The sequence below is a fragment of the Panthera leo genome, chromosome B1 (assembly GCF_018350215.1).
Source record: "Panthera leo isolate Ple1 chromosome B1, P.leo_Ple1_pat1.1, whole genome shotgun sequence".
Lineage (NCBI taxonomy): Eukaryota > Metazoa > Chordata > Mammalia > Carnivora > Felidae > Panthera > Panthera leo.
In genome coordinates, this window is record NC_056682.1 from 76,065,661 (window position 1) to 76,093,089 (window position 27,429).

General features: G+C 37.6%; 1 protein-coding gene across 2 annotated transcripts in view; it reads left to right on the forward strand.

The window, feature by feature from the left end:
- SH3D19 (SH3 domain containing 19) overlaps positions 1-27,429 on the forward strand; it is a 186,525-nt gene that overhangs the window by 78,719 nt on the left and 80,377 nt on the right. For both annotated transcript variants that reach the window (XM_042935313.1, XM_042935315.1), the window contains exon 2: positions 12,183-12,222. In XM_042935313.1, coding sequence (XP_042791247.1) covers positions 12,183-12,222 — 40 coding nt within the window. The remainder of the gene's footprint in view (positions 1-12,182; positions 12,223-27,429) is intronic.

The window sequence follows — 27,429 nt, forward strand, 5'->3', positions numbered from 1 at the left end:
AATCACCAGCACCCAGATTGGTGTTGTATAAAAATTTAATAATTATGTTAGGTCATTATATTCTTTTCTAAACATTTCACTCTGAAGGTATAGGAATTAACAAACAGTATTCCAAACGGAATTCAAACTTGCTTCATAATCTGTTCAGTTTTATAATGAATTGTCCCTATCATCATATACCTATATCCATACTCTGTTGAGCCCATAGCTTAAATGTTAGTAGCAGAAGATTATTGATAGCACTAGATTGTGAAATGGAGCTATTCTCCCAGTGTAGTTATCTTGTCATAAGACAAGACACCCAAGTGCGAACTCTTCCATATTCTTAGGAATTTATGAGAGGGTGTTTTGTTTTGTGGAGCTGAAGAAAACTACAGAGACAGTTGGAAGGAATTTGAGGCCCTGTGTTCAGTCTCAACAACACACTATCTGATACTGAAATATAAGTGTGGCTTGTGGTGAACAGCATTTCTACATTTTTACCCTTGTAGTTTATCAAACGAGTTGGGACCTCCAACCCTCTGTTACGGAGGGACTTGGGATTCTTCAGATCCAGGTTTGAAAATTTGTACTCCCTCTTTATTTAACTAGCTTCTCTGAGACTTTGCTTCTTATCAGTAAAGTGGAAAAGACTTACATCATGGGAGTTCCATGAAGATTAAATGAGAATATATTAAAATGCCTCTAACATAGTAAAGACTCAGCGAATAATAGCTGTCATTGTTGTCATTGTTGTTATGCTGATAGCTAATTCTTGTATTTATCTCAGCTGTGTTTTGTGACCTGGGAGCCACTGAAGATGAATCCCCTTGTGTAGCTTCCTGTATTTCTATTTCTTTGTAATAATTGCTTTGCTCTTTTCCTCCCCTTAAACGCATTTTTCATTACATGAATATAGTGTTTGCTAATACTGCAACTCTGAAGCCACACTTCAAAGTGCTTTTATTTCAAATCAGAATTATTTGAAGCCTTTGCATGGTAATGCACAGTCTTCTGCACGAATTAATAACACACCCCACCCTTCTGCTCCCTCAGCCCCCAAAAGAAACACCAGACAATATAGTGTCATTTTAGCTCCGCTGATTTCCAATTTGCACAGCTGTTGGAGAGAACTCATACCAGTATATTCAGTGACAGATAGGTTGTACCTACTGTGTGTAAGGTGCTCTGCTGGCCATTACAAGGAATATAAAGGCCCTATCTTCAAGGAACTTATAAAGTGAAAGCAATAGGATACAGATAAAGGCAATTATAAAGTGATTCAAAGTGTGCTGAGTGCCAACAGGTGCTAGGCACTGTGTGGTGGTGGGGGTGGGGAAGCATTATTTCTGCCTGTGGGGAATCAAATAAGGCTTCAAAGTCGAGATGGCAGATGTCTCTCAGGTCTCCTCTTAAAGATCCTGTGTCTTGGGCATCTGGGTGGTTCAGTCGGTTGGGAGTGCAATTTGTGATCTCGGCTCAGGTCATGATCTCACGGTTCACGGTATCAAGCCCCATGTCGGGCTCTGTGCTGGCAGTGCGGAGCCTGCTTGGGATTCTCTCTCCCTCTGGCACGCTCACTCTCACTCTCTCTCTCTCTCTCTCTCTCTCTCTCTCCCTCCCTCCCCTTCTCAAAATAAATTTTTTTTTTAAAGGTTCTGTGTTTTTTTAGAACTGAAAAATCAGAACTGGACACTTATTTTAGAGGCATTCTGCAGTTAAAGAATATAATGAGACAATTGGGCATTCTCCTTGCTTGTGTCCCAGTAGCCTTTTGAAGGTGTTTGTGTGGATGGAAGTTTGTTAATAAAGTGGAGAGGAAGGAGACAGGTGGGCTTGAATTTGCAAGCAATGTGGTGTACAGAGAATACATTCTCAATTCCTAGGTAAGGTAATGTGGCAAGGCCTGAATGTGGCTTTACCTTTTCTCGATTGAAAGGAAAAAAATTCATCATTCTATAGTAGAGACCAAGACTGCCCCACTGTGGATAAAAATTGGTTTGAGGACTCAATCAGAAAAATCCTTTATCTGTATAGGACAAGTTTGCACAGGCAAATGATCTTACATCAGAGTGAGACGTACAGTATTTGGAATACTGCGATCTTCCCTTTGTTTCCTGCTCCCCTGTAAATAAAGGAGTCTCTTGGTTAGAGTGGTTTCTGATATTTGCTCATTTTGCAGAGACAGGTGTAAAAAGGTAAAACTTTGTTGTAGCATCTGTGAATTAATCAAAACTAAAGGAAGAACAGAATGTAAGAATGGGCCTTTTGTCCTTTAAAGAAAAAATAATAATCTTTATTTTTACCCTAACAGCTGAAAAAGCAACCTGTGATTAAAGATGTTATCTATCCTTTGACACCTGAAATAACAATTTTAATCCTTGTTTTCTGGATTCTTATAAAAGAAATTCATACTATCCTAAGATACAGATGCCATTTGCTCTAATTTTATAAACATATATAAATATTTATATTACAAATATATAAATATTTTACCTATTTAGTTTATTTCTTTACATCACTCATTAATCCTACAGAGGAAATTTATTTTAAAGTTCTTGAGGCTCAGAAAATGATTGTGAGGGCTAATTCTGACAGGATGGACTGGACTTCAAGGCATGGGAGGGATGGTGATCCTTAGTTGGCACAGTTTGCATTCTGAAGGAACTGCCTCTGTCTGCCTTTGAGTTCTCTTTCTCCTTTCTGCTGCTTACTTTTAGGGCTTATTTATCACTTCTGTCAGAAGCTGCAATGGGAAAATGAAGAAAAGTGAAAGTGCAGATTTATTAATTTTTTATAGTTAGCCCTTGGTTCAGAAGGGTAAGAGGCTGGAGCGATTAGGTAAGGGAGGGTTTGGAAATTATTTATTAGTACAGTCCTGTCCTTTTGACCAGTAATAAGCAAGAAAAAAATTCTACAGAATTAAAAAATCCATACTGGACACAGGGTAATTAACCTTTTTAGATAATTCTACTCACAGTATTATGAACTCTATGAGTATTGTTTCCCTGATATTATCATCATGATAGTAAACATTTATTGAGCGCCTTTCCTAGTCAGCAATCTTACTATGCTTTTTTTATTATTAATTTTCTTCTTTTTTTTTTTCTTAAATGTTTATTTTTTTTTGAGAGAAAGAGAAAGTGCATACATGAGCAGGGGAAGGGGAGAGAGGGAGAATCCCAAGAGGCTCCATGATGCCAGCACAGAGCTGACGTGGGGCTTGATCCCACAGAATGCGAGATCATAACCTGAGCCGACATCAAGACTCAGACACTTAACCAACTGAGCCACCCAGGGACCCCTTCTTTTTCTTCTTCATTTTTCTTTTAAAGTTTTTTTATTTATTTTGAGAGAGAGAGATGGGGGAAGAGTAGAGAGAGAGATGCCCAAGTAAGCTCAATGCTGTCAATGCAGAGTCTAATGCGGGGCTCAAACTCATAGAACCTAAGCGGTTCTATGACTTAAGCAGAAACCAAGAGTGGGACACCTACCCAGCTGAGCCACCCAGGCTCCTTTGTACTATCCTTTATATGCATTTCTTTATTTACTCATTCAATTTAATGAGATCGGTAGTACTCTTACTCCCTTTTAGAGATGTAGATACTGAGGCTTACAGAGCTTACATATCTTGCTAAAGTCATTCAGGTAATAAATGGTGAAGCAAAAAACTCAAAACAAGGCTTGTCTGACCTGGAGTGCCTGCACTTAATCTTTGGGTTGTCATACTGAAATATGTATTGATTTCCCTTTACAGGCATGACCCAGTAATAGATACCTGGAGGCAGTAAGTATACTCCCCTTTGTGGAACAGTGTAATTCTAAGATGCACAAATGAACCTAAACAATGGCAGAATCAAAGATAAATAAGTGAAGTGATTATAGAAAGGACATATTTAATATAATCTTAAAAGATCAGAGCTTGACCTGATTGGATTGGAATGGAGATTCCTACACTTTTTTGTTTTTGGATCTGGCCCTACACCAGTAGGAGTTGAGTTCAGTAGAAAAGTGCCATCTACATGTCAGGCGTGGTGCTAGCCGTGGAGATCCAAACCCAAGCTCTGTGTGAGGGACTTTGGTTTTCCAGGGGAGTGGATGGTGATGATAAGATAACACTGTGTGCCAATGGACCAGATACCAAGCCTGATTTTGTAAGAAACATTTCATCCTCAAAATAGTTTGGGAAATGTGTTAAACAAATTTTTTTTAATTGCAAGATTTCTCAGAGCCTTTAAGATACTAATATGCTTTGTGACTACCAAGAGGTTATTATAACTTGGGAAACACTGAAAGAAATGCCTGTTATTGGGTCACTCTCTCAAGTTACCTTTCTTGTGGCATCTTAACTCAAGGTAAAATTTATGACTCCATTAGAAGAACCCTTAGAAATGACCTAGTATCTTGAATATGGGTCTAATATTTTTAATTTGGTAGTTGAGAGAATAGAAATTTATATTTAACTAAAAGGTCTTTGTATCCCTTCTTGAATCACAAGTTTCACTTGCTGAAAAGGTGTGATTTTATAACAAAGAGAGGTCTGAAAGTAATTATTAAGACAATCATTAGGGAGCCTGAGGTGGGAACAGCAAGGAGAGTTGATGCCACCCTGTTACTAAGCCTGATTCCATATCTGCTCACTCGTCACCCTGCTTCCAGGACCTGAGTGGCACTGAATAAAATGTCCATCTTCCTAAAGTTTCTACCAAATGCACCTTGGGATGAAAAGGGACAGTGGCTCTGATTTTTCATCTCTGAAACTACTAACTTAAAAAGCCTGATTCAATAGTGAGTCAAAGTCAATAATCATAATGATTCAGTTGGACCATTTTTAATGTTTATTTGTTTTTGAAAGAGAGACAGAGCGTGAGCAGGGGAGGGGCAGAGAGAGAGGGAGACACAGAATCAAGCAGGCTCCAGGCCCTGAGCTGTCAGCACAGAGCCTGACACAGGGCTCAAACCCATGAACTGTGAGATCATGACCTGAGCTAAAGTAGGACACTTAACCAGCTGAGCCACCTCGGCATCCCTCAGTTGAACCATTTAAAAAAATAACTTTTAAAGTAGCAGTCTGTTGCTAAATAGATGATTCTCCTTCAAGTTGAAATGTGCTGTGATTTCTTCTCCTATGTGTGGTTTGGTTTGGTTTGGTGAGAGGTACATTGAGACCAGAGTAGACCAAATGTGGCTCATTATAGGGCAGAGGGGATTCTTAGATCACTACCATGTTTATAAAAAGTAAAAAATGTATGGGAATATTTAGGAAGACACATTTTTTACCAGTAAAGATAGCCCAAAGAACAGGGCATCATTGGACATCATCATTATCAACAAACATTCACAGAGGGCTGACTGAAACAGTTTAAGAGATTAGAGTCCTTAAGGGGCACTAAGGAATCTACTCCTGAAATTATTGTTGCACTATATGCTAAGTAATTTGGATGTAAATTTTTAAAAATAAAAAATAAAATATGAAAAAAGAGATTAGAGTCCTGTTAGGGGTGCCTGGCTGATACAGTCAGTAGAGCATGCTACTCTTGATGTTGGGGTCAAGAGTATCCACTGGGTGTAGAGCTTACTTTAAAAAAAAAAAAAAAAAAAAAAGACAGTCTTATAGTCTTGCCTTCATCAGACATGCTGATTAGATAAGGGGATAGACCCATGCCTAAAACCTTAAATAATAAGACACACTATCGTGGTAAGTGTCAATTTAGATAGTATGAGAATTCACGTAGGATGTGGTAGGCAGAATAATGTTGCCCCTTCAAAGATGTCCATGTCTTAAACCCTGGAACCTGTGAGGTTGTTATATTGTGTGGCAAAGAGGAATTAAGGTTGCTAATCAACTGACCTTGAGACGAACAGATAATTTTGGATGATCCTGGTGAGCCCAGTATAATCCTTCGTGTCCTTTAAAGTGGAAAATGGAGCCAGAAGAGGTCAGAGTGAGAGAGAGAGAGAGACTTAAAGATGCTGCATGGTTGGAGGAAGGGGCCACAACCCAAAGAATGCAGGTGATCTTAGGAAGTTAGAAAAGGCAAGGAAACAGATTCTCAGTTTGAGCCCTCAGAAGGAATGTGGCCCTACAAACACCTTGACTTTTAGCCTAATGAGACCTATTTTGACTTCTGTGCACTAGAACTACATATAAGATAGTAAATTTTTGTTGCTTTAAGCCACTAAGTTTGTGGTAATTTGTTACAGCAGCAATAGGAAACTAATACAAGGATGCTGAAAAGAAATAGGAGTCAGGGACATTTTCATGAAGAAGGTGGTTTTTGAGCTAGGCATTAAAGATAGGAAGAATAGTAGTAAGAGAGTCATACAGTTTATCTTCCAGGTACTAAGTTCTTTATACCCTTTATACCCTTTAGCTCATTTATCCTCACAAAAACCATCAGGATAACATTCTGCCCCATTGTGTAGATGAGAAAAACAATGTTTAGAGACTAACTTAATGTAGTCACTACAAGGCAGTACCAGTCACTACCACTAGTAAATAGTTGCCCTTTTAACAACATGATGGCAGTTGACATTTATTGAGTGCTTACTTTGCCCAGGCAGTGCTAAGGATGTCACTGTCATTATCTCATGTAATCCTCTTAGACTCTGTGCATGTAGTAATTCATAATTTTTCTGAGGCATGGATTTGTCTGGCCAGTAACATGGCTGAAATGGAGGAAAAGAGACTAGAACCAGAAAATCCAGTCAAGACACATCAGTCTGACAAGTGCTGATCAGAATGTAAAATATAGGTAAAGACAGTAGGCATGGGAAAGAGAAAGCAGATTCCACAATCTGCTTCTTTGTTGAAACATAACTCCTTATTGAAAAAAACTTCCCTTCCATCTCTTAATTTCTCCTTCCCTGTGTGGTTAAGGTGCTACATTTTAATGAGTTTAGGCATTTTACAATGAAAATGAAAGGTGTCAGTATTGACAGTGCTGTAGACCAAACTTTTCCACTTACCCACAAAAGCGTGGGTAGCAGTCACGTAAACTTCTCTATAATATGCCTCATTTCTCTCCCACAGTGGTAACTCACCAAGATGGTCTTTAATTTCTTGGTGTAGTAGTAACTTTAAGTTCAACGACAGCAAATGTGTATTTATTGAAAATGTACCATTTAAAAGAACAATATACTATTTACTATGGGAGTCTCAAAAGTGACTGAAAATGAGTTTGGAAACATACCTGAACAAGGGTGGTGAAATGGAATCCAAAGGAGGAGATGAGTAAGTATTACTGTCAGTAATTTTGTAGATTGAACCCTGGCTTCTTTTCAAGTAGACATATATTTGTAGTTTTCTTTGCCTAAATAAAAGAACTATGTAAAGACTTTAGTAAAGTGTCTGAAACTCTGATCTCATATATGTACAATTCCATCCATGGTCTATTTGAGTGGAACTACTTTCACAGTCTTTTAAAGAGTCACCAAAGTAAGCTTCATGAACCATAAATATCTTCTAATGGATGGATCCATTGTTTTATTTATTCTAATAAATAAAGGGGTAATGATAGTATTGCTGCAAGAGTTCTTTTTCAGAATGTGTTGATCCTTTAGTTAATACTGATTGGCACACAGCATTTTTGTAGGTTTGATTGATTTAAAAAAATAATATAGCGATGTCTGGGGTGGCTCAGTCAGTTAAGTGTCCCAACTTTGGCTCAGGTCATGATTTCGTGGTTCATGAGTTTGAGCCCTGTGTCTGGCTCAGTGCTGACAGCTCAGAGCCTGGACCCTGCTTCGGATTCTGTGTCTCCCTCTTTCTCTGCCCCTCCCCTGCTTGTGCGCTCTCTCTCTCTCTCTCTCTCTCTCTCTCTCTCTCTCTCAAAAATAAATAAATGTTAGAAAATAATAATAACATACTATATACTGTCAAGCTGGAACTTGACAATAATACTTGGGAGTATGGTTCAGAATCCTTTCATAGATAATACTAATTTTAAAGATAATATTCATTTTAATACTCCAGTATGAGGTACAAGACAGATTGCATTATACCACTTCTTATTTATATTGTGAGCATGTCTGTGTGTATTCATTCATGTAGTTTGAATCTTCCCAGTAATTCCAAAGAATGATTTAGGACTTTTCACTGCCAACTTGAGTTAGTAGTCTGAGTTCCCTACCCAATGGGGTTTGATTTTTCTATCCAGCTAAGTGATCAAAGCCAAATCCTCAAAGCCTGAATGTCTTACCATGGATTCTAATAAGTTCTAAGTTAGCCATTCTTCATGGTTTTAAACAAAGCAAAAGATGACATTTGCATTTTTGTCATCTTCATTTCAAAGTGTTTGTCCTGTTATTAGATTCAGAATCATCCTGGATGGGTTACACATCAGTAGACTCTGCCTAGCCATTCCCCAAAAGCTGTCCCTGCCAGAACAGGAGCCCATTTCTACATAAGTGGAATATGACCTAAATATGTAAACTTTGAATCCATGTATGTCCATATTACTTAGAATCAGAAGTCATCATGGCAGGAAAATTTGGGTAATCTGGAGTTCTCATACTGAGTCAACGACCCATGATAGCTTCCTACCACTCTCCTTATCTCTGTCCCTTTGATGTGCCATGGGTTCCCCCATTGCCTCCTTTACATCTGCCAACAGCATTTACACACATACAGCCATCAGCACCCTTTGCACCAGTTCTGCCTCATTTTCTGCCTCTTTCTGTTTGTGGGGTATTCTTCCATTTCCTCAATTAGCTTTATTTACCAGGAGACATGGATGAGTAGGAATAGGGAATGCAAGCATGTTTTCTCTTTCTCCCTCCCCACCGTGTGTGTGTGTGTGTGTGTGTGTGTGTGTGTGACATATACCTACAAAACCAAGAGACTTTTACATAACAATCCCACCATGCTGACTTTCACATTGAGAGTGTATTGGTGAACTTTAAGTGACCTAAATCCTCATGCTCTGCATGGTGGGCCCCTGGAGTGAGTGCATTACCCACAGCAAATGTGCAGCATTTGGCAACTAAATTTTAGAGCATTCTTATTTTTAATAACTCCTTTTTTTCATATAAATGGTAGACTTTGGTCTCGTAAGTTATATGTATGATTTCTAAGTATATAAAAGTTCAGGAATCCTTTGCAAGTATATTCTTTCCTAATTATTTAAAAATTAGAAACTCTGGAAAAAATCGGGGATGTGTGCCAAAGAGTATTTGATCTGAAATAAATAAAATCCATATGCTTAAAGCATTATATATACTCAAGATGAAATTTCCATATTTGCTATGAATTTGTTTTCATTTTTCTTAAGGGAACTTTATCCGAATGTTTTGTTATTGTTGGCAAGATCCAGATCCTGAATCTCCCTCAGTGCTTTGTTTTGTTCAGTCTTGGATTTTGGATGAAAATAATAGCCGTTTATTAATTTGCCAAAAATTCAGCATCACCACTAATGTTATTTCTTGACGATTACACAATTGTCTTGGCTGTCATAAAAATTACTTTGCTTCAAAGTAAGTATATAAAAATTTGTATAGACACACAAATACACAATAGACACACACTATATATATGTATATTCAAGTAAAAAGATAACTTATGTGGGCACCTGGGTGGCTCAGTAGGTTAAGCATCTGACTCTTGATTTCAGCTCAGGTTATGATCTCACGGTTTGTGAGTTCGAACCCTGTGTCAGGCTCTGTGCTGATAGCTCAGGGCCTGCTTGGGATTCTCTCTCTCTCCTTCTCTCTCTGCCCCTCCCCTGCTCTCTCTCTCAAAATAAATAAACATTAAAAAAAATTTTTAATAAATAAAAGATGGCTATGATAAAATGTGAAATCGAATTATTAGCACACTTTTGAGAAAAAATAAAAAGACAAGAACATGTGTTTTAATTTGTTTTCCATTGTCAAGAGCTGGGGAATGGGGAATATTGTGAGTAATGGATAATTTACCCTTACCCTCAAACTCTGAAATATATGGGTCTTAGGAGTAGCATGTTATAGTCACTGTGTATGTATATTTCCATAGGAATATAACACTGAGTAAATTTGGGAGGGAATGTTTAAAATGTCTTCCAAAAGATTATCAACTAGTTCAGTAGAGGTACTGTGGGGAGGCATTTGTATCTTCTTAGAGCACAAAGTATAAAATGACTGTAGACTTTACTGTTTTAACCAAGAACGAAGGAGAGCTATGAACCATTCACTTCCTGAGTGGACATGTTCCAGCTGTGCAGATTGGTCATAGCACATCTTCCAATCAGAACAGGCCCTGGAGGGAAGCCCTCGGGTGCTGAGTCTTGTTTACTTGCATTGTGACTCTGTTTCTCCCCTCCTGTGTTGTACCAGTAGGGAGTCTTGTGGGGGGAATTTGCTATTACATGCCTAAATAAACTCTATGAAACTAGGATCACAGCCACATCAAATGGTATTACGGGCAGACTTTTAGCTCATCTTTAGCCACAGGTAAGAGTTGTTGCTTTTTTATATGAGGAAAGCTGATCTGCATCCAGTTTATAGCTTTGCTTTGAGATATTTTACTTTTGTTAGCAGAACTAGCAGCCTATTACTGAAGAGGAACGATTGAAAACAATAATGATTAAATTGTGCGCTTTGTTGCTAGGACTTTAAATCTTTAGTGCTCAACAAATGAAAAACCATGGTATTTTTATTTGAGGGGGTGTAAAACTAAGGTAAATTAAAACGAAAGTTTTAAAAGCGTCAGTAACACTAGGTCACTGTGTAGAGAAACTGGAACCAGAAGAATATTAACGTTGTGCATTTTGGAGAGCATTATATCTAAACAAACATGTTTTATTGTGAATCTTCCTACTTGTTAGTCTTTCAGAAAACATACTTCTTGTGTACTAACGCCTTGGTTTGAAAAAAATTTCGTTTTCATTATGAACCTATTCAGAAAGAATTGATACATATATTTAACTATCTGAATCCTATACGTTTTCTTCCATAATTCTCTCTAGAAGTTTTATAGTATGTTTTTATTATAAATCTTTATGCTGCTCCACGAGCATAGGGGGAAATAAGAGTTCCTGTCTAATCTTTGTTTTTCCATTAAATTCTATATTGTTAGTATTAATTCAGAAGATACTTTGGAAAACTATATTTTGATAACATTGCATGAGATTTTTAAAAAGTCATTGCATAGGGTTTTATTGTGGCTTATACATTGCTTTCTGTTGTTAGTTTTTCCTTAACACTGAGACCTTTTCCCTTTATTTTTAAGCATGTACTGAAAAAAAATTGTTACTTGGAGTAAAAAAAAAAAAAAGACAACCTGTGGATTTTGTAGTTCTCTCTCTTGTATATAATAGTCTTCAGTGGATTAACAACATTTTACAGAGTCCCAAGAGACACTTTTGAAAACTTCAAGCAGCCATGCTCTTGTCAATTACCTTATAGCAAAGTGTCTCACCCTCAGCACTATTGACGTTTTGGGTGAGATAATTCTTTGCTGTAGGGTGCATTGTAGGATGTTTAACCGCATCCTTGGTTTCTCTATCCACTAGATACCAGTAGCTCCCTCTTACTCAGTTGTGACAACCAAAAATGTCTCCAGGCATTGTCAAGTGTCCCCTGGGGGAGGAGGAGTGAAATTGCCCCTAGTTGAGAATCACTGCCCTCTATAGCACATCAGACCTAATTATCAGTGAGACCTTGAAATCCAACTTCTGAACAGTTTTGGGCAATAGAGAGTTAAGAATGGGGCTGTATGGGTCTCAGTATGTTTGCAGATGTTGCTGTAGCTGACTGCTCATTTTTTTTCCCCTCCCCATCCTGTTGGAAGCTTTTGCCAACCATGATTCATGGAATGATTTTTTTGAGCTGAGTAATCTGTGGCTTTTCAGTTTCCTTACTTTCTTTCCTTAGCTAAATTTGTTTGGATTTTAGCAAAGTGTTTAAAACAGCAAAGATCTTTGTTTTGGGGTTTTTTTTCTTTCACAGCAAAGATCTTTGGAAATGAAATAATACATGTAATGATATACTTTCCAAGTAGATGATTTTAACCAACCATAAAAATTTTACATGCCTATCTTTGTATCCTTTGTACCTCTTCTGTAAGATCCTCTCAACTCTGATGAAGAGCCTTATACAGGGGAAGACACAGCAACCTTTGAACAGTGCTTTGTGAAATCTAATGGTGTAGCAGCTGATATTTAAGAACTTTTTTTCCAGGGCTTCTGAAGAGCATTTTGACATGTAACTGTCTTCTTTCTTTACAGATTGCAACGAACGAAATAAACCAGAGCATCGTTCTTCAAGGTATGAGTTTATACTATTTAATAATTCTGTATAACACTTCTCATTTGGAAAATATTTGGAGGTAGTACAAGTATTCCTTATAGAGTTCTTGTATATTTGAATCTGTGGCATTCAGAGAAGCTTCACAAGGGAAACATTTCTCTTTATTCCCTGAACATACTCTTTATATTTCATGAACAAAAATTCTTTATGAAATTATTGATTATACCTGAAAGACATACTTAATTTTGAGTATTCCTATCAGTGACAGGTAAATCTTTATAAAAAAAAAATTATTTTATCTCTATTTCCTTCCTTTGGTGGTTTTCTTTGACCGATATTTTTATAAGTGTGCATTTCTTTTTTCCTAATTATAAAACTAACATGGGCTCACTGTAGAAATATTTAAAAAATTTTTTTAAATACAAAGTATTAAAAAACAAAGCAAAACAGCTTGTGTTCCATTAGCTACAGATGGCTGGTTACTGCTAAAAAACTTGTGCAGTTCTTCTAGTTTTTGTCAGTATATATGTATTCCAGTTGAATTCTTTAAGTTCCTGTTACATAGTTTCAAAGGGCGGGAAGGCTGTTTCACCTAAGCCCCTCACTCACACTGAGAGTGTATTTCAAACAAGACCTTCACCAGCACTGAAGAGTATTCTTAAAAATCCTTGTCAAACTTATAGGTAGAAAATTCTGTACCTTCTACTCCTACACCAGAATGACAGGCCTGTGTTCAATTTTTTTTTCCCCTTTAGCCTAGTTCTGTGAAGGTTTATAATTTCTTTAATGTCATTTTTACCTTATTCCACAGTACATCACTTTTTCTTTGCATTTTGTGTTGTGGGAACTGATAATATGGTAATAATGCGTTTACTGGGTTGACTGTTCTGATAAACCAAATACTGATGCTTTTTCAAGGTATCAAACCCAGAATGCACTGACCTCAAATGAATAAAAATACAAAATGTATGAAAACTCCATTAGTTGCTCTTCCATCTTGCAGAGATGGTCAGTCAGAACAGGTTAGTGAGACCTAATCTGGGAGGAAAGTACAACAGAGTATTTGGAATATAAGGCTGATTTTTTTTTTCCAGGTATAATTCACATATGTAAAAGTTCACTCTTCTTGGTGTATGATTCTAGGAGTGTTGACAAATACATAGTTATATAACCACCACCACAATTGTAGAAAAGTCTGTAAGACTGATTTTTTTTAATACTTAAAAAATAATAGAAAAAGGCAATGTAAGAGAGAAGACTTTGACAGCATGTTTAACTGTGAATGGCATGAAGTTGGAATGGTAAAAAAAAAAAACCACTTTGATAAAATCAGGATCCGTAAGACTCTTGGCATACTGAACATTTGACTAAATCAAACCATGTAAGTTTTAATTGGAACAAATATAAATCCTTACACTTAGGTGTGAAAGACAAATGGAACATAAGGAGATAACGGGGTTATAACTATGTTTGGAAAAAAGTCTTGAAGATTTAGTTCTTCATAAATTTGTCATAAGTCCATAATTTTATGTCATTGCCTACACCTCACTCAAAAATGTCAGCATTGATTTAATTGCACTGAAAGAATTATAATGTCCAATATAAGAAAAGTCATAGCTCTAGACCATAGTTTATGATACTATATCCAATTTTGGATCCACAAGGCCTTGAAAAAGTGAAGTATGCAGTGACTGTCTATATCGATATCACTTGAGGAACTTAAAATCAAAAACAGAGTCCCATACTCTACTCCAGAAATTCCTATTCAGTAAATATGGAATGAGTGGATCCTGGGAATCTGTCTAGTAAAGAAATCTGTCAGTGATTCTGATGTATAGGCAGGTTGGGAACCACCAGCATTGAAGAAAGCAGCTGAGTTGGGACAGGGAATATGAAAGAGAAGAGTAGGGTAGAAATCAAAGTTAAGTCACAAGAAGACTTGTGTAAGGAGTTTGGTGAATTTAGCCTAGGTGTGCAAGTTAGGGGAGGTATATGGGACAGAAGTAACTGACTTTGAGCACCTCTGAGCAACTGGCTGGTATGTAGAAGACACTAGCAGACTTGTTCCTCCTAAATGCCTGTCCCCACTACCAGGAACCAGGTATCCTTGGAGGAATGGCTGATACCAGGTCTGGGGAGGGGAAAGTACAGGTGAGCCTGGACTCATGGTGTGATGGGAAGAGGAAATGTTCAGCTAATGGGTCATGTTAAAAGGCCTTACAGGGTGCCTAGGGGTGGTTCAGTTTGTTAAGTAACTGATTCTTGATTTCAGCTCAGGTCATGATCTCGAGATTTGTTAGTTTGAGCCCCATGTCAGGCTCTGTGCTGACAGTGTGGAGCCTACTTGGGATTCTCTCTTTTCTTCTCTCTCTGCTCCTCCCCCATTCGTGTACTCTCCCTCCCTCCTTCTCTCTCTCTCTCTCAAAATAAATAAATAAACAAAGTTAAAAAGATGAGGAAAATGTATTTTTAAAAAAGCATAGGAGGCGGTTTCAGGAGCCTCCCACTGGCCAAATCTGGGACAATTGGGGTATCAAAAAATTTTTAAATGATAATGGATTCTAACACATTGGATTTTTAAAAAACCATGCAGGAAAGATCATAGAATCAGAAAATCATCATTTTATAATTCTTAGTGTAATAGTTGATTCAGGCAAGGATTATCAGTAGCTCCTAAAAGTTGGGTAAAAAATAGTTGGAGGGACATACATTTACACTGCCTTAAAATTATTTTAAGCTTCCAGTTACAAAGGGGAAATGTACCTTTTCAATGAATAGATCTAGGGATCTCATTCTTAATCAGACAGTCAACTTATATCATTACTAGTGAGACATCCTGAGAGTATGTGCCTCCACATGGTGCATTAGCAAAACACATAGATATCACTTACAGGCTAGTAATCCTGGTAAAACCAGATCATGTAATGAAAAATACTAAAAGCTAAAAAAAAATCTAGATTAAAAGAGACTGAATTTTTCTTTAAATTGGAATTTTAAAATCCAGATTTTTATAAACACTTTGGGAATAATTAGAAAAATTTAAATATGAATTTTACTTTAGATAATATTTTATTAATAAAACTTAGGTATATAATAGGAATGCTGTTTTGTGGGAGAATGTCCTTATTAATGGATGTACAAGAAAGTAATAGAGGTGGTGTAGTCTTATGTTTACAAAATAAATTTCAAGTGATTTATGAGAAGAAAGAAATGAACAAGAGGTAAAACAGAGTAAATATGGGAAAATAGTAATTGGTGAAAAGATGAAAGATATGTGGGGTTAATCGTGCTGTTCCTTCAACTTTTTCAGTAGACTTGAAATTTGCAAATTAAAAAGTAGCAGTGGAGGGAACTGTTCTGTGTTCCATAGAGTCCCAGAGGGCAGAATGTGCCTCCATGGGTAAAAGTTGAGGGGGGTTATTTCTGCACAATGTGAGAAGGATTTCCTAACAGCTGGTCAAAGATGGAATGGGTCACTCTGTAAGGGAGCATTGTGAAAAGCTAGACGAACTAGTGCTGGGCATAAGAGAAAAGGTTCACACATTGCAGAATTATTATTCTAGGTGGTTCCAGTCTTGCTCATTCAATAGCCAATAGGTATTTGTTGAGAGGCCCTAATCTGGGCTCAGGGTACCATAGAAAATAAGAAAAAGTCTGAGCACGGAGCACCCATTGTTTTGGATTTACACTCCCAATCTCAGGGATCTAGTCTTCCTAATTTCTGCTTCAGAAAATGCTTGTGGTACTCCTCAGGATATTTGGAAAAGACTCAGATTCTCAAGGAATATGCTACTAGTCCTGGTAAGCTTAAGTATTTAGAACAGTGCCTGGTTCATGATAAGCACTTAATAAGTAAATGTTTGTTGAATAAATGACAGTTGTAGTTCAAAGAGAGAAAGGAAAATGCCACTATTTTTCCCTTGCAAATTGGGAAGAATCTGACTCTGGAAAGCTCACCCATAACTGTTATTGACTATGTTTGTTACAAGTACAACAAGAAGTAATAAGAAAGGAGAGATGTTTTTCCAGGAAAGGCCATTGTTTTCTGTCCAGAGGTCTGCTGAGACTGGCAGTGACCTGTTCTTTTCCTGCCATTGTCAGACGAGCAGGACTACCCCACCAGACCTGCAGTGTCGGGCAGAATACCTGCTGCATCAATAGAGCAGAAAGAGGGGCTCCTGGGTGACTCAGTCGGTTGAGCGTCCGACTTCGGCTCAGGTCATGATCTCACGGTCCGTGAGTTCGAACCCCGCATCGGGGTCTGTGCTGACAGCTCAGAGCCTGGAGCCTGCTTTAGATTCTTGTCTCCCTCTCTCTCTGACCCTCCCCCATTCATGCTCTGTCTCTCTCTCTCTCAAATATAAATAAACATTAAAAAAAATAATTAAAAAAAATAGAGCAGAAAGTAGAGAATATAAACAAAAGTCACTTAATTTTGGTATGTTTGTTGGTTCTCCTCAGGCCACTCATTCAGTAGCAAGAATGATGGGCTGAATGCCAGCAAGGATGAGATGTGTTTCTTTTGTTTGTATTTTTATAAGGCCAAACACTCCTATAGCTTTCCCAGTGAGAAGTGAATAAATCTGGACGTCTGCCTTTCACTTCAGTGCTGAAGGAAGGAAAGCATAACTCTTGTTAAGTTAAAAGAAGAGGTCAACACTAAGACCTCAAGCTAAAAATACTGCTTAAGCATCTCTAAGTGGCTTGCTGGATGCTTTTTGATGAGTTTTTGATGTTGGCTTCTTCTTACCTTTTCCTTACTAGTTTAAATACACCATTTACCAAATTGATATCCCATGGAATATTCTTATGTAGGATATTAAGCAGTTTACGAGAAATAAATACTCATGCACAAAAAAGTCCGTGAAAAGGTGAGTTAAGACAAAATTAGACAGGGGCTCCTGGGTGGCTCAGTTGGTTAAGTGTCTGACTTTGGCTCAGGTCATGATCTTGCAGTTTGTGGGTTTGAGCCCTGGGTCAGGTTCTGTATGGACAGCTTGGAGCCTGGAGCCTGCTTCGGATTCTGTGTCTCGCTCTCTCTCTGCCCCTCTCCTGCTCATGCTCTGTCTCTCCCTGTCAAAAAAAATAAATAATAAAACATTTTTAAAAAATTTTTGAAAAGCAAACAAAAGAAAACAAAACAAAATTAGACTTTTTTTTTTTTTTTTTTTTTTTTTGCTGTGATTCCAATAAGAGTCTTTGAAACGCTAAAGTACATTATAGAACTCCCAAGTGAAAGATTTACTATGCAGGATTTTAAAATTTTGTTTGAATTTGTAACTTCCTTTCCCAGACACAACTATTAATAACATATAGGAAAATGTGCTATGAAATGACAGTTTGGGAAACTAATTGAGAGAGAAGTAGGAGCTAAAGATAATAAGGAAAGTTAAGCCCTGTGGCAAGCAGTGTCAGGAATGGAAAGTTACGAGCTCTTTTTACTACCATACCAGCTCTGAATAATAGATCCCAATGACTTATGGGGGCTGAAATCAGCTACTTTGTCTTAAATGTTTTACCTACTACAAGGAAATAATTTACAGCAGCAAAACAAAACAAAACAAAAAACCCACAAGAAGGCATTGAAATGAGAACCCTAAATCTACTACTCAAGCATTATCATTTGAATCTGTCTTCCAAACACCTTCTTAAAACCACCTTTAAGAAGTTACAATCCCCTTTGACATCTATTTGTAAAATTCAGTGAAATTTCAGAAAAATCACACAAAAAATGTTTGAACTCAACAAAATGAAATTTAAAGGAATAGGAAGAATTACCAAGGCATTTTTGAAGTTCAGAAGAGGGAGGTGGACTCCTGCAAGTAATTAAGACAGTGTTTTTTCAACAAACAGAAGGACAGGTCAAAGGAACAAAATAGAGTCCACAACAGACATAGATGGATACACATAGTTCTGTGTCTTATGCTGTAATAGGGGCGGCATTCAGATTAAAGGGGGAAATGGACATGTCAGCAAATGATGCAGGAAAAATTGATTATCCATATTTTTAAAAATTCAGATGGAATTTGTTTTATATAAGGTAGAATCTAAATACATAAAAGTCCAAAAATGAAACTAAAATATTTTGAAGAAATAAATGAGACTGTCTTTATGACTTTGGGGTAAGGAATGTGTTCTTAAACAAGGCTTAACAAGTACAGACCACAAAGAAGAGGATTAGTAAATTTATGTGAAAATTTAAACCTTAAGTACATAGGGTGCCTGGGTGGCTCAGACAGTTAAGCATCTGGCTCTTGATTTTTGCGCAAGTCATGATCTAATGGTTTGTGAGATCAAGCCTCGTGTCAGGTGTGGAGCCTGCTTGGGATTCTTTCTCCCTCTCTCTTTCCCCCTCTCCCCACTTGCACACACGTACCACTCTCTTTCTCTCCCTCAAGATAAATAAATACACATAAAAAAAAAACCTTATGTGTATGAAGACCTCAAAAGCATGTGAAAAGCATGGGTATGCAATGCACACAGGCAGCAAAGGTCAGTGTCTATAAATAAATGTGTCCATAAATAAGAAACTACACATCAGAATGAAAAAAGACAGGGAACTATGGCTAGGGAACTCACAAAAGATGAAAGCTAAGTAGCCAACTAATATTTGAAAACCTTATTTATCTTGCTACTATTAAGATATACCAGTGACATGATAATGTGATACTATTTCACTTCTTTCAAGTAGGCACAGAAATCTCAAAAGTTGATGATAACAAGAATGTATGAAAAAATTTGGTGTATCCTATTTAGAGAGCAACTGAGCAATATCTGATGAAGCTGAAAATGCCCATAGCCTACAACCCAGCAGGTATTATATGCCCTCAGGAAATTGTTTCACATGTGCCAGAGAGGAACCACATACAAGAATGTTGGGAGTAGCACTGTTTGGATTAAGGGAACTTACTATATATGGCAACGTAGGTCAATCTCAGAAACATAATTTGGGCTGATAAAAGGCAAGTTGTAGAAAGATAGGTAAAGAATGATACTATTTATATGAAGTGGAGGTCCGCAAATGGGCCAAATCTGGCCTGCCACCTGTTTTTATAGGAACTCAGCCATGCTCATTTGTTTGCATATTCTCTATGGCTGATTTTGCATTTAAACAGCAGAGTTGACTACTTACAACGAAAACCATATGGCCTTCAAACCCAGTGTGGTCTCTGCGCTGGCAGCAGAGAGCCCAGTGCAGGGCTCGATCTTACAAACCATGAAATCATGAGCTGAAGTTGGGATGCTCAGCTGACTGAGCCACCCAGGCGCCCCTTGCTTTGCAGATTTCTATTTCATTTTCTCACTTAAGAGTTATACAAGTAGGGGCACCTGGGTGCCTCAGTTGGTTAAGCATCTGACTTTGGCTCAGGTCATGATCTCATGGTTTGTGGGTTTGAGTCCTGTGTCGGGCTCTGTGCTGACAGCTTGGAGCCTGGAGCCTGCTTCCGATTCCGTGTCTCCCTCTCTCTCTGTTCCTCCCCTACTCGTGCTCTCTCACTCTCTTTCTCTCTCTCTCTCTCTCTCTCAAAAATAAACATTAAAAAAAAAGTTATACAAGTAATACATGAAAACATTTTTTAGTAGTACAGAAACATGGTGTCTGCCTTTATTCCATAGGCAACTATTTTTAACAGTATAGTGGTTCAGTGTCTATCCTAGTCTACTTTCTATGCATATATATAGTGTATATTCAAGTTATATTTACAATAGCAGGGATGAGTGTGTGTCGTATATATGTATATATGTGTGTGTATATATATGTTTGTATATATTTATGCAAACTTGCCCTTTTCATTTAGATTTTAGAAAGTTTGACCATGTCACTTTCTCCTTCATTATTTTTTTAAACTGCTACATAGAATTTTCTCATGTAATTATATTATTATTTACTTAACTAGCCCTTTATTAATAGCATTTGGGTTGTTTATCAATAGCAGCAGAAATGCTGCTGCAGTAAACATCTTTATGTTTGTATCGTGTGCATACATATGTGAGAAAGCCTCTGTTGTTTCTTTTAAGTTAGATTTTTTTTCCCAAGGTTCTATTGAACTCTTACTCTCATTCATAATTATCTTAAGTTTTGAAATGTTATATACCTTACATTTGTACTCTCTTCCCTACTCTCAGGTCGCTTCCTGATAGTTTTGTGTCACTGCAGGTTCAGTAGGGTCCATTTCAACCCCCCTCCACATAGTATAGCCTGAAACGTCACCCTGCACAGGGAGACATTCAAACTCAACATGCAGTATATTTGTAGCACATTGGTCAGTACACTCAGATTTAATAATTGATGATGTTAAAATTCAGCAACCACTTTGTTATTAAGAATTTGAAAGAGTCTTGGTTTTCTGCATTGGTATCCTGTTGTTGGTCTTACAGAGATGTTAAGGATTTTATTTGACACTTTAGCATCATCACATTATGACTTAAATAGATTAGCTAAAAGCAAAAGATTTAACTTGTTTTTGATCTTCTCTTTTCTAAATACGTTTGTTAAAATGTCGTGCTCTGCTGGGCTTAGTTTAACTGCTGTAATTCTGTAGCATCTCCCTGCCCATATGTTTTGATTCCTGTACGTCTATAAACTATAGCCTGTGTGTAATTACTTTCTCGCATTATGTTTTCTAAGCTATAAGAGAAACATTACTTTTGCTGTAGCATCTGTAATGCTATAAAAGAGGTAAAAAATTAAAGTGTATGCAGGTTTTGGGGGGAAAAATCCTTTTGCGCTGGGAGATGTGAAAGGATTATTAACATTTCATGTCATTCTACAGAGAATGTATATTTATTATGTTGTTTTATTGTGGTTTTAAGAAATGTGACGTTAGCATCCCCCCCAACCCCCGCCGTGTGATGAGAATGAAAATGAAGCATTTATATGGTTTATTGGTTGGGTAATTGAAAAGTTTTATCAGCTGGCCTACCACTGCCATAGTACTTGGTGTGGGGGCTTCTCTGGGGTTTTTTCAAATTAAACTATCAGCAGGCAGTTAACTTTGGAAAAGCTGCTGGTCCTGTATTTATTACTTTTTCTCAGAATGGGCATGCATGGCCACCCATTTCTTAGCAGTCCAAGGAGCATATGAAATGCCTGGCCGGCCCTTAAATTTTTTCATCCTAATTCTTTCCTCTCTTTCCCTTGAGTCAGTTATATTTTATATTAGTTCTTTATTTTTCTGCAGTATAATTTAGAAGCAGTTATTTATATAGTTCTACAGAATCTATAATAAATATCTTGTAGTGGAGTGAACTTTGTATACATCTTTGTGGATCTCAGTCTGTTCCTAGGTTATGGTTTTACCCCAGCTAATAAATATCTGCATACAGCTGGACTTCTGTGTTTTCTTTAAATGTTGTCTCTTAGTGGCACAACATATATCACATTCTTCAAGAGCACTGATTAGGACTATAAGCCACACAATTATTCTAATTCCTGGAAGAATGTTGGCGTGCACAAAATTGCTAAACAACTACTTAGTAGCCCACTTACCTCCTGTCTCATTAATAGTAAACTGCCGTTGATCAAAATTCATTCTTATCCTTATACATAAAACCCTTCTCAAAACCAGAAATCATGCCTGGTCCCAAAAATACAATTTCAAGGTTGGGGGCTTAGGCCCTTTTGGTTGTTTGCTCCTCCAGATAATAAATCAAATTTTTGTCACTTCTGATCTTGTTCCAGTTGTAGAGGAGCTCTGCAGAGATGCAGAGTGAGCTTGCCCACGCTTATGCCACACTTCTAAGTGCAGCAAAATAAGGCAGGCATGCCCAAGGACTCGTGTGTGTCCCTCTCCTTTTGGAAAGGAGGTTTGAGAAGCAGTACCCTTTGGAAATTAAGGAGATAAAAGAATAAAAGGAGAGTGTTGGTTGTCTAATTGTCTGAATGCTTCAGAGTAACATTGTGTCTAAAATACAAACATCCCCTCAATTGTAAACTGGTTTCCTGCAGATAATACTGTCTCTGGTACACTGCCTTGTTCCAGGCAGTCAGTCCAGGGATGCTACCTCGGGATGACAAGCAGGACTTAAAGTTTATCCCCATCTATTGCCCAGTAGTTTCTCTTTGGTTACAGATTCTTTTTTTTTTTTTTCCTCCAGGTTTATTTATTTTGACAGAAAAGAGCGTGCACTCATGAGAGCATAGGTGAGGGCCACAAAGAGAATCCCAGGCACGCCCTGTGCTGCTGTTGTCAGCACACAGCCCAACATGGGGCTCAGTCCCACAAACTGTGAGATCACTACCTGAGCTGAAACCAAGTGTTGGACACTTAACCATCTGAGCCACCCAGGTGCCCCTGGTTACAGACTCTTAATTTCCAAGTAGAAAAAATCTTTATCAGCTGAACTCCATTCTTCAGAATTTTTCCATATGGTTAATTCCTATCTTTAACTCCATTGCTTTTTTTTTTTCTTTTTTTTTAATGAAGTTACAAATATTTGTTCTGATTTTAAAGTGGAATATGTTCTTGGGCGCCTGGGTGGCTTGGTCAGTTAAGCATCTGACTTCAGCTCAGGTTATTATCTCACAGTTCATGAGTTTGAGCCCTGCTTTTGACTCTGCTGTCAGCATAGATCCTGCTTCGGATTCTCTATTTCCCTCTCTCTCTGCCCCTCCACCACTTGTGTGCTCTCTCTCTCTTTCTCAAAAATAAATATTAAAAAAAATTTAATAAAATTAAAAAACAAAGCAGAATATGTTCATGATAGAAAACTTGGGGAAAGGGGCCCCTGGGTGGCTCAGTTGGTTAAGCGTCCAACTTCGGCTCAGGTCATGATCTCGCGGTTTGTGAGTTTGAGCCCGTTGTTGGGCTCTGTGCTGACAGCTCAGAGCCTGGAGCCTGCTTCAGATTCTGTGTCTCCCTCTCTCTGCCCCTCCCCTGCTCATGGTCTGTCTGTCTCTCTCAATAATAAATAAGCATTTAAAAAAAAATTTAAAAAAAGAAAATTTGGGGAAAAATAAGCATATAAAAGAAAAAATCATCCATAATTCCATCTCTTTATAATTAATCACTATCACATTTTGGTATATCTTTTTAAACAGATACTATAATTTTAACATAGGGGCTTATGAATATACTGTTTAAAATTATTTTTAACATTATAACATGAACATTTTCCCCTTTCACTAAGCTTATAAATTACGATTAAAACTTGGACTACAAAGTAATGCATTTTTATTATAGAAAGTTTATCTTGGGGCGCCTGGGTGGCTCAGTCAGTTAAATGGCCAACTTCGGCTCAGGTCATGATCTCACGGTCTGTGAGTTCGAGCCCCACGTCGGGCTCTGTACTGACACCTCAGAGCCTGGAGCCTGTTTCAGATTCTGTGTCTCCCTCTCTCTGGGCCTCCCCCGTTCATGCTCTGTCTCTCTCTGTCTTAAAAATAAATAAACGTTAAAAAAAATAAAAAATAAAAAAGAATAAATTAGGAATTTTATTTAAAAAAAAAAAGAAAGTTTATCTTAAGAAAGAAAAAAATTAAAATTACTCATAGTCCAGCCACTGAATTATAACTTAGTATACTGGTGGTTCAGTCTTTTTTCTGTGCATATGTGTTTTTTTTTAATATATAATTGGGATAATACTGTACATAGTGTTTTTCACAATACAGTAGTTTATAAAATTTTTCCTAGGATATGATTTTTAGTGATATTCCATCAGATAGACATATCCTATTCAGACATTTCATTTATTTCTAATTTTTTTACTATTATTAACAGTACTGTGATAAGATTATTAAACCTGCATTTTTATGGACCATCACTGATTAACCCCTTTCTTGTGATAAATTTTTAGCAGTGGAGTTAGTAGATCAAAAATAAATGGATCAAAAAAACATTTTAAGATTTTTATATATACTAATGAATTGCCTCAGTAATAGGTTGCATTCTCACCAGTGTTGAAGATCTTCTCTTGCCATGCATTGTTGTGATGAATCAGAAAAAAAAAAAAAAAATAACGAATAAGAATTTTGTTTCTTTCAATTTAACTCATTTTTATGTTAGGATACCCAGATTTGTTAGCCATGACCCATTTTTTTTTTGGTAAGCTTTATTTTAGGCCCAAAACAATGCTTTCCAAAGGAGTGTCGTACAAATTCACAGCCTCTGGAGATCCTCTTACCCAGAGGGTTTCAGAGACCCATCCAAGGGTATTCAGGACTCAGATTACCTGGATTTGAGGCATCAACATCAGCGTGTGTCCCTTGAGCCTGTATTTGAAATTGGGACTGTCTGGGCTCAAGTTTGGGGAACTCTTTAGGGTAATTCAAAATGAATTTTTAAAAATACTTTTTTTAGCTGTTTAGGCTCTGCTCACTCATGCTGGCAGAATCGTTCAGAAAGACTGTGGAATAGAAGATAATGTGTTTGGGTTCAAACATCAGTCCTGCCTGAATTGGAATCCAGCTTCCCCATCTAGTAGCTGGGTTCCCTTGGGCAGTTTCTTATTTTCCTGTACATTAGTTTCCTCATCTATTCATGAGCCTAATAATAATACCTGTTTTCTAGGGTTATTATAATGATTATTTGGTTGCTATATCAGTTAGCATTCAATCAAAGAAACAGAACCAATAGGAGGTGTATATTAAGAGATTTGTTGCAGATAATTGACTTGTGTGATTGTGGAGGCTGGCTAGGCAAGTCAGAAATCCATAGAGTAGATCACCCCGAAGGGCAGGCTGGAACTTGAGGTACATAGACTGAAGTTGCTATCCTCAGGCAGGAGTTTTTCTTCAGAGAAGCCTTAGTTTTGCTCTTAAGGTGTCTCAGCTGAATCAGGCCCACTCAGATTATCTAGGGTAATTTCCCATACTTAAAGTTACCTGATGATGAGCTTTAACCACATCGTACACAATACCTACACAGCAGCATGTAAATTAGTGTTCGAATAGCTGGGGACTGTATAGCCTAGTCTAGCTGACACATAAAACTGGCCATCACAGTTGGTTTGGACCTCAGTTAAGCAGAAGAAGCCCACTTGGATATGAGGTTCATTGTGTTTTCTGCTTTTCAAGTTCAGCACTCTTCAAGTGTATAGCATAACCCAGAAGTTCTTTCTGATCTGTTTGACATGTTTGGTCTGTTTTGTCGTAAGTAACTGTGCAGTTGCATTATTCATGATCCTAAAGGATTCTTTCTCCTAGAGCCAGGGTGCCTGGTCATGGCAGGATTCTACACAGGAACGTAAACTGACATCTGATCTGTCTGGTATCTGCTCTTAACACAGTAGGGTGATAATGCAGTACTACTAAGTCTTCTGTGGTTGCAGTGCAGGGTGCCCTTGCCTGCCTCTCTGAGAACTGCCTCCCAGATCAAGGATAGACACCTGTGACCATGTTTCCACATGGCCTTGCTCCATTTGGCCATAGCTGATAGACTTCTGACCTATATGCTGTGATAATCAAGTTGTTTCTCTTGAAATTTTAAACCAGAGACAGAGGTGAGAGACAGGATTTCTGGACCTTGAAAATAACTTAGATTTGGGCTTGGTGGGACATACGTACTGATGAATACTGGAATGTATGGTGACGTGTCCAACTCTAGCAGGAGATTTGAAGAGTGAAGCAGAGGTGGTGTGGTCTTGAGAGAAAGTAAAGGAAAAATGAGAGCTTGTGCAAGAAGCTGCCTTGTTTCCAGTGTTGTGTGAAGTCCAGCTCTACTTCCTATTTGTGGGAATTCCCAAGGTAACCTTATGTCCTCATAATTAAAACCTCTTATTTGAGTTTAAAGGAGTTCAGTTGCTTTTAACCTCACAAGATAACATAATACCATTAGTAAAAAAATGAGGGTGGCTCAATTGGTTAAGCATCCGATTCTCGGTTTTGGCTCAGGTCATGATCTCACGGTTCGTGAATTCAAGCCCCGCATTGGGCTCTGTGCTGACAGTGTGAAGCCAGCTTGGGATTCTCTCTCTCCCATCTCTTTCTCTGCCCCTACCCTGCTTGCTTTGTCTTTGAAATTAAACATAAACTTTTAAAAATTTAGAAAAAAATCTTAACAGTATTGTAACTTAGAAGGTAAAATTACAGGGGGGCCTAGGGGGCTCAGTTGGTTAAGTATCTGACTCTTGATTTCAGCTTAGGTCATGATCTCACGGTTTGTAAGCTTGAGCCCTGCATCACATGGTCAGTGTGGAGCCCACTTGGGATTCTCTCTCTCTTTCTCCCTCTCTCTCTCTGCCCCTTCCTCACTTGCACTCTCTTAAAATAAATAAACTTAAAAAAAAAAAAAAAGAAATGAAAACTACATAGTTAACATACATTGGCTTTGGGACTATAGCCTTGATTCTAGGATTTATTTCCACATAGGTTAGGGTACCATGAATATATTTAAAAAACAGAGCAGAGTAGAACTTTAGAGTATTTATGTATAAACCAAATCCCATATAATATATTATGTGAAGAGGGAAATGTATTGCTAGTCTTATGAACAGTGACACCAGATCTGTGCCTTAGTGAATAGAAGCCTCTATTGTTTTTGTCTTGTTCCACCCGCAAAAGGAAGAACAAAAACAAAAAAATTCTTTACTATGGGATCTCCTAAAACAACACAAAATACATCCAGGCCCAGGAATCTATTTGCATATACTCCTTGATATATTATATATTAATATATCCCAGGAGTGATGAAAGTCTTAAATCATTTTCTAATACTTTTGAATTCAAGACACCTTCCCCCTTCCCCTACTATTGCTTCTGATTTAATCTTCCAGCCATGGGATATTCAATGAAAAAAAGCAGGTTTTCAAGGGTCCTTGGTAACTAATTCACAATTCTTACGTAAGTGTTTTTGTGTGTTGTATTTCAACATGTGCCTGTAGGTGACCTTTTTGTGAGACAGTGAAGCATAGTAGCTAAGAACTCAGGCTCTGGAGCCAGACTGTCCGAATTCAAATCAAATCTTGGCTTCATCACTCACAAGTTGTGAGACCTTGGTCATTTAAATTACATAAACCTTTTTTCCATCAGTAAATTTGTGATATAATAGTACCTTCTTTTAGCCTTGGATATGTGGATCAAGTGAGTTGAAAGATGTGAGGTATTACAACAGTGCTCATTCAGGTTGGCTGTTGTTACTATCAGAGTGGATCTGTTATCAAGTCCAGCTCATCTTACTACAGTTGGATTAAGTGATTGATTCTTATTAAGTAGAATTTGAATTGGGATCTTGGAGTTTTTTGTTTGATATTTAAGAAATTTTAGGGTAGTGAGTAAAATAGAGATCA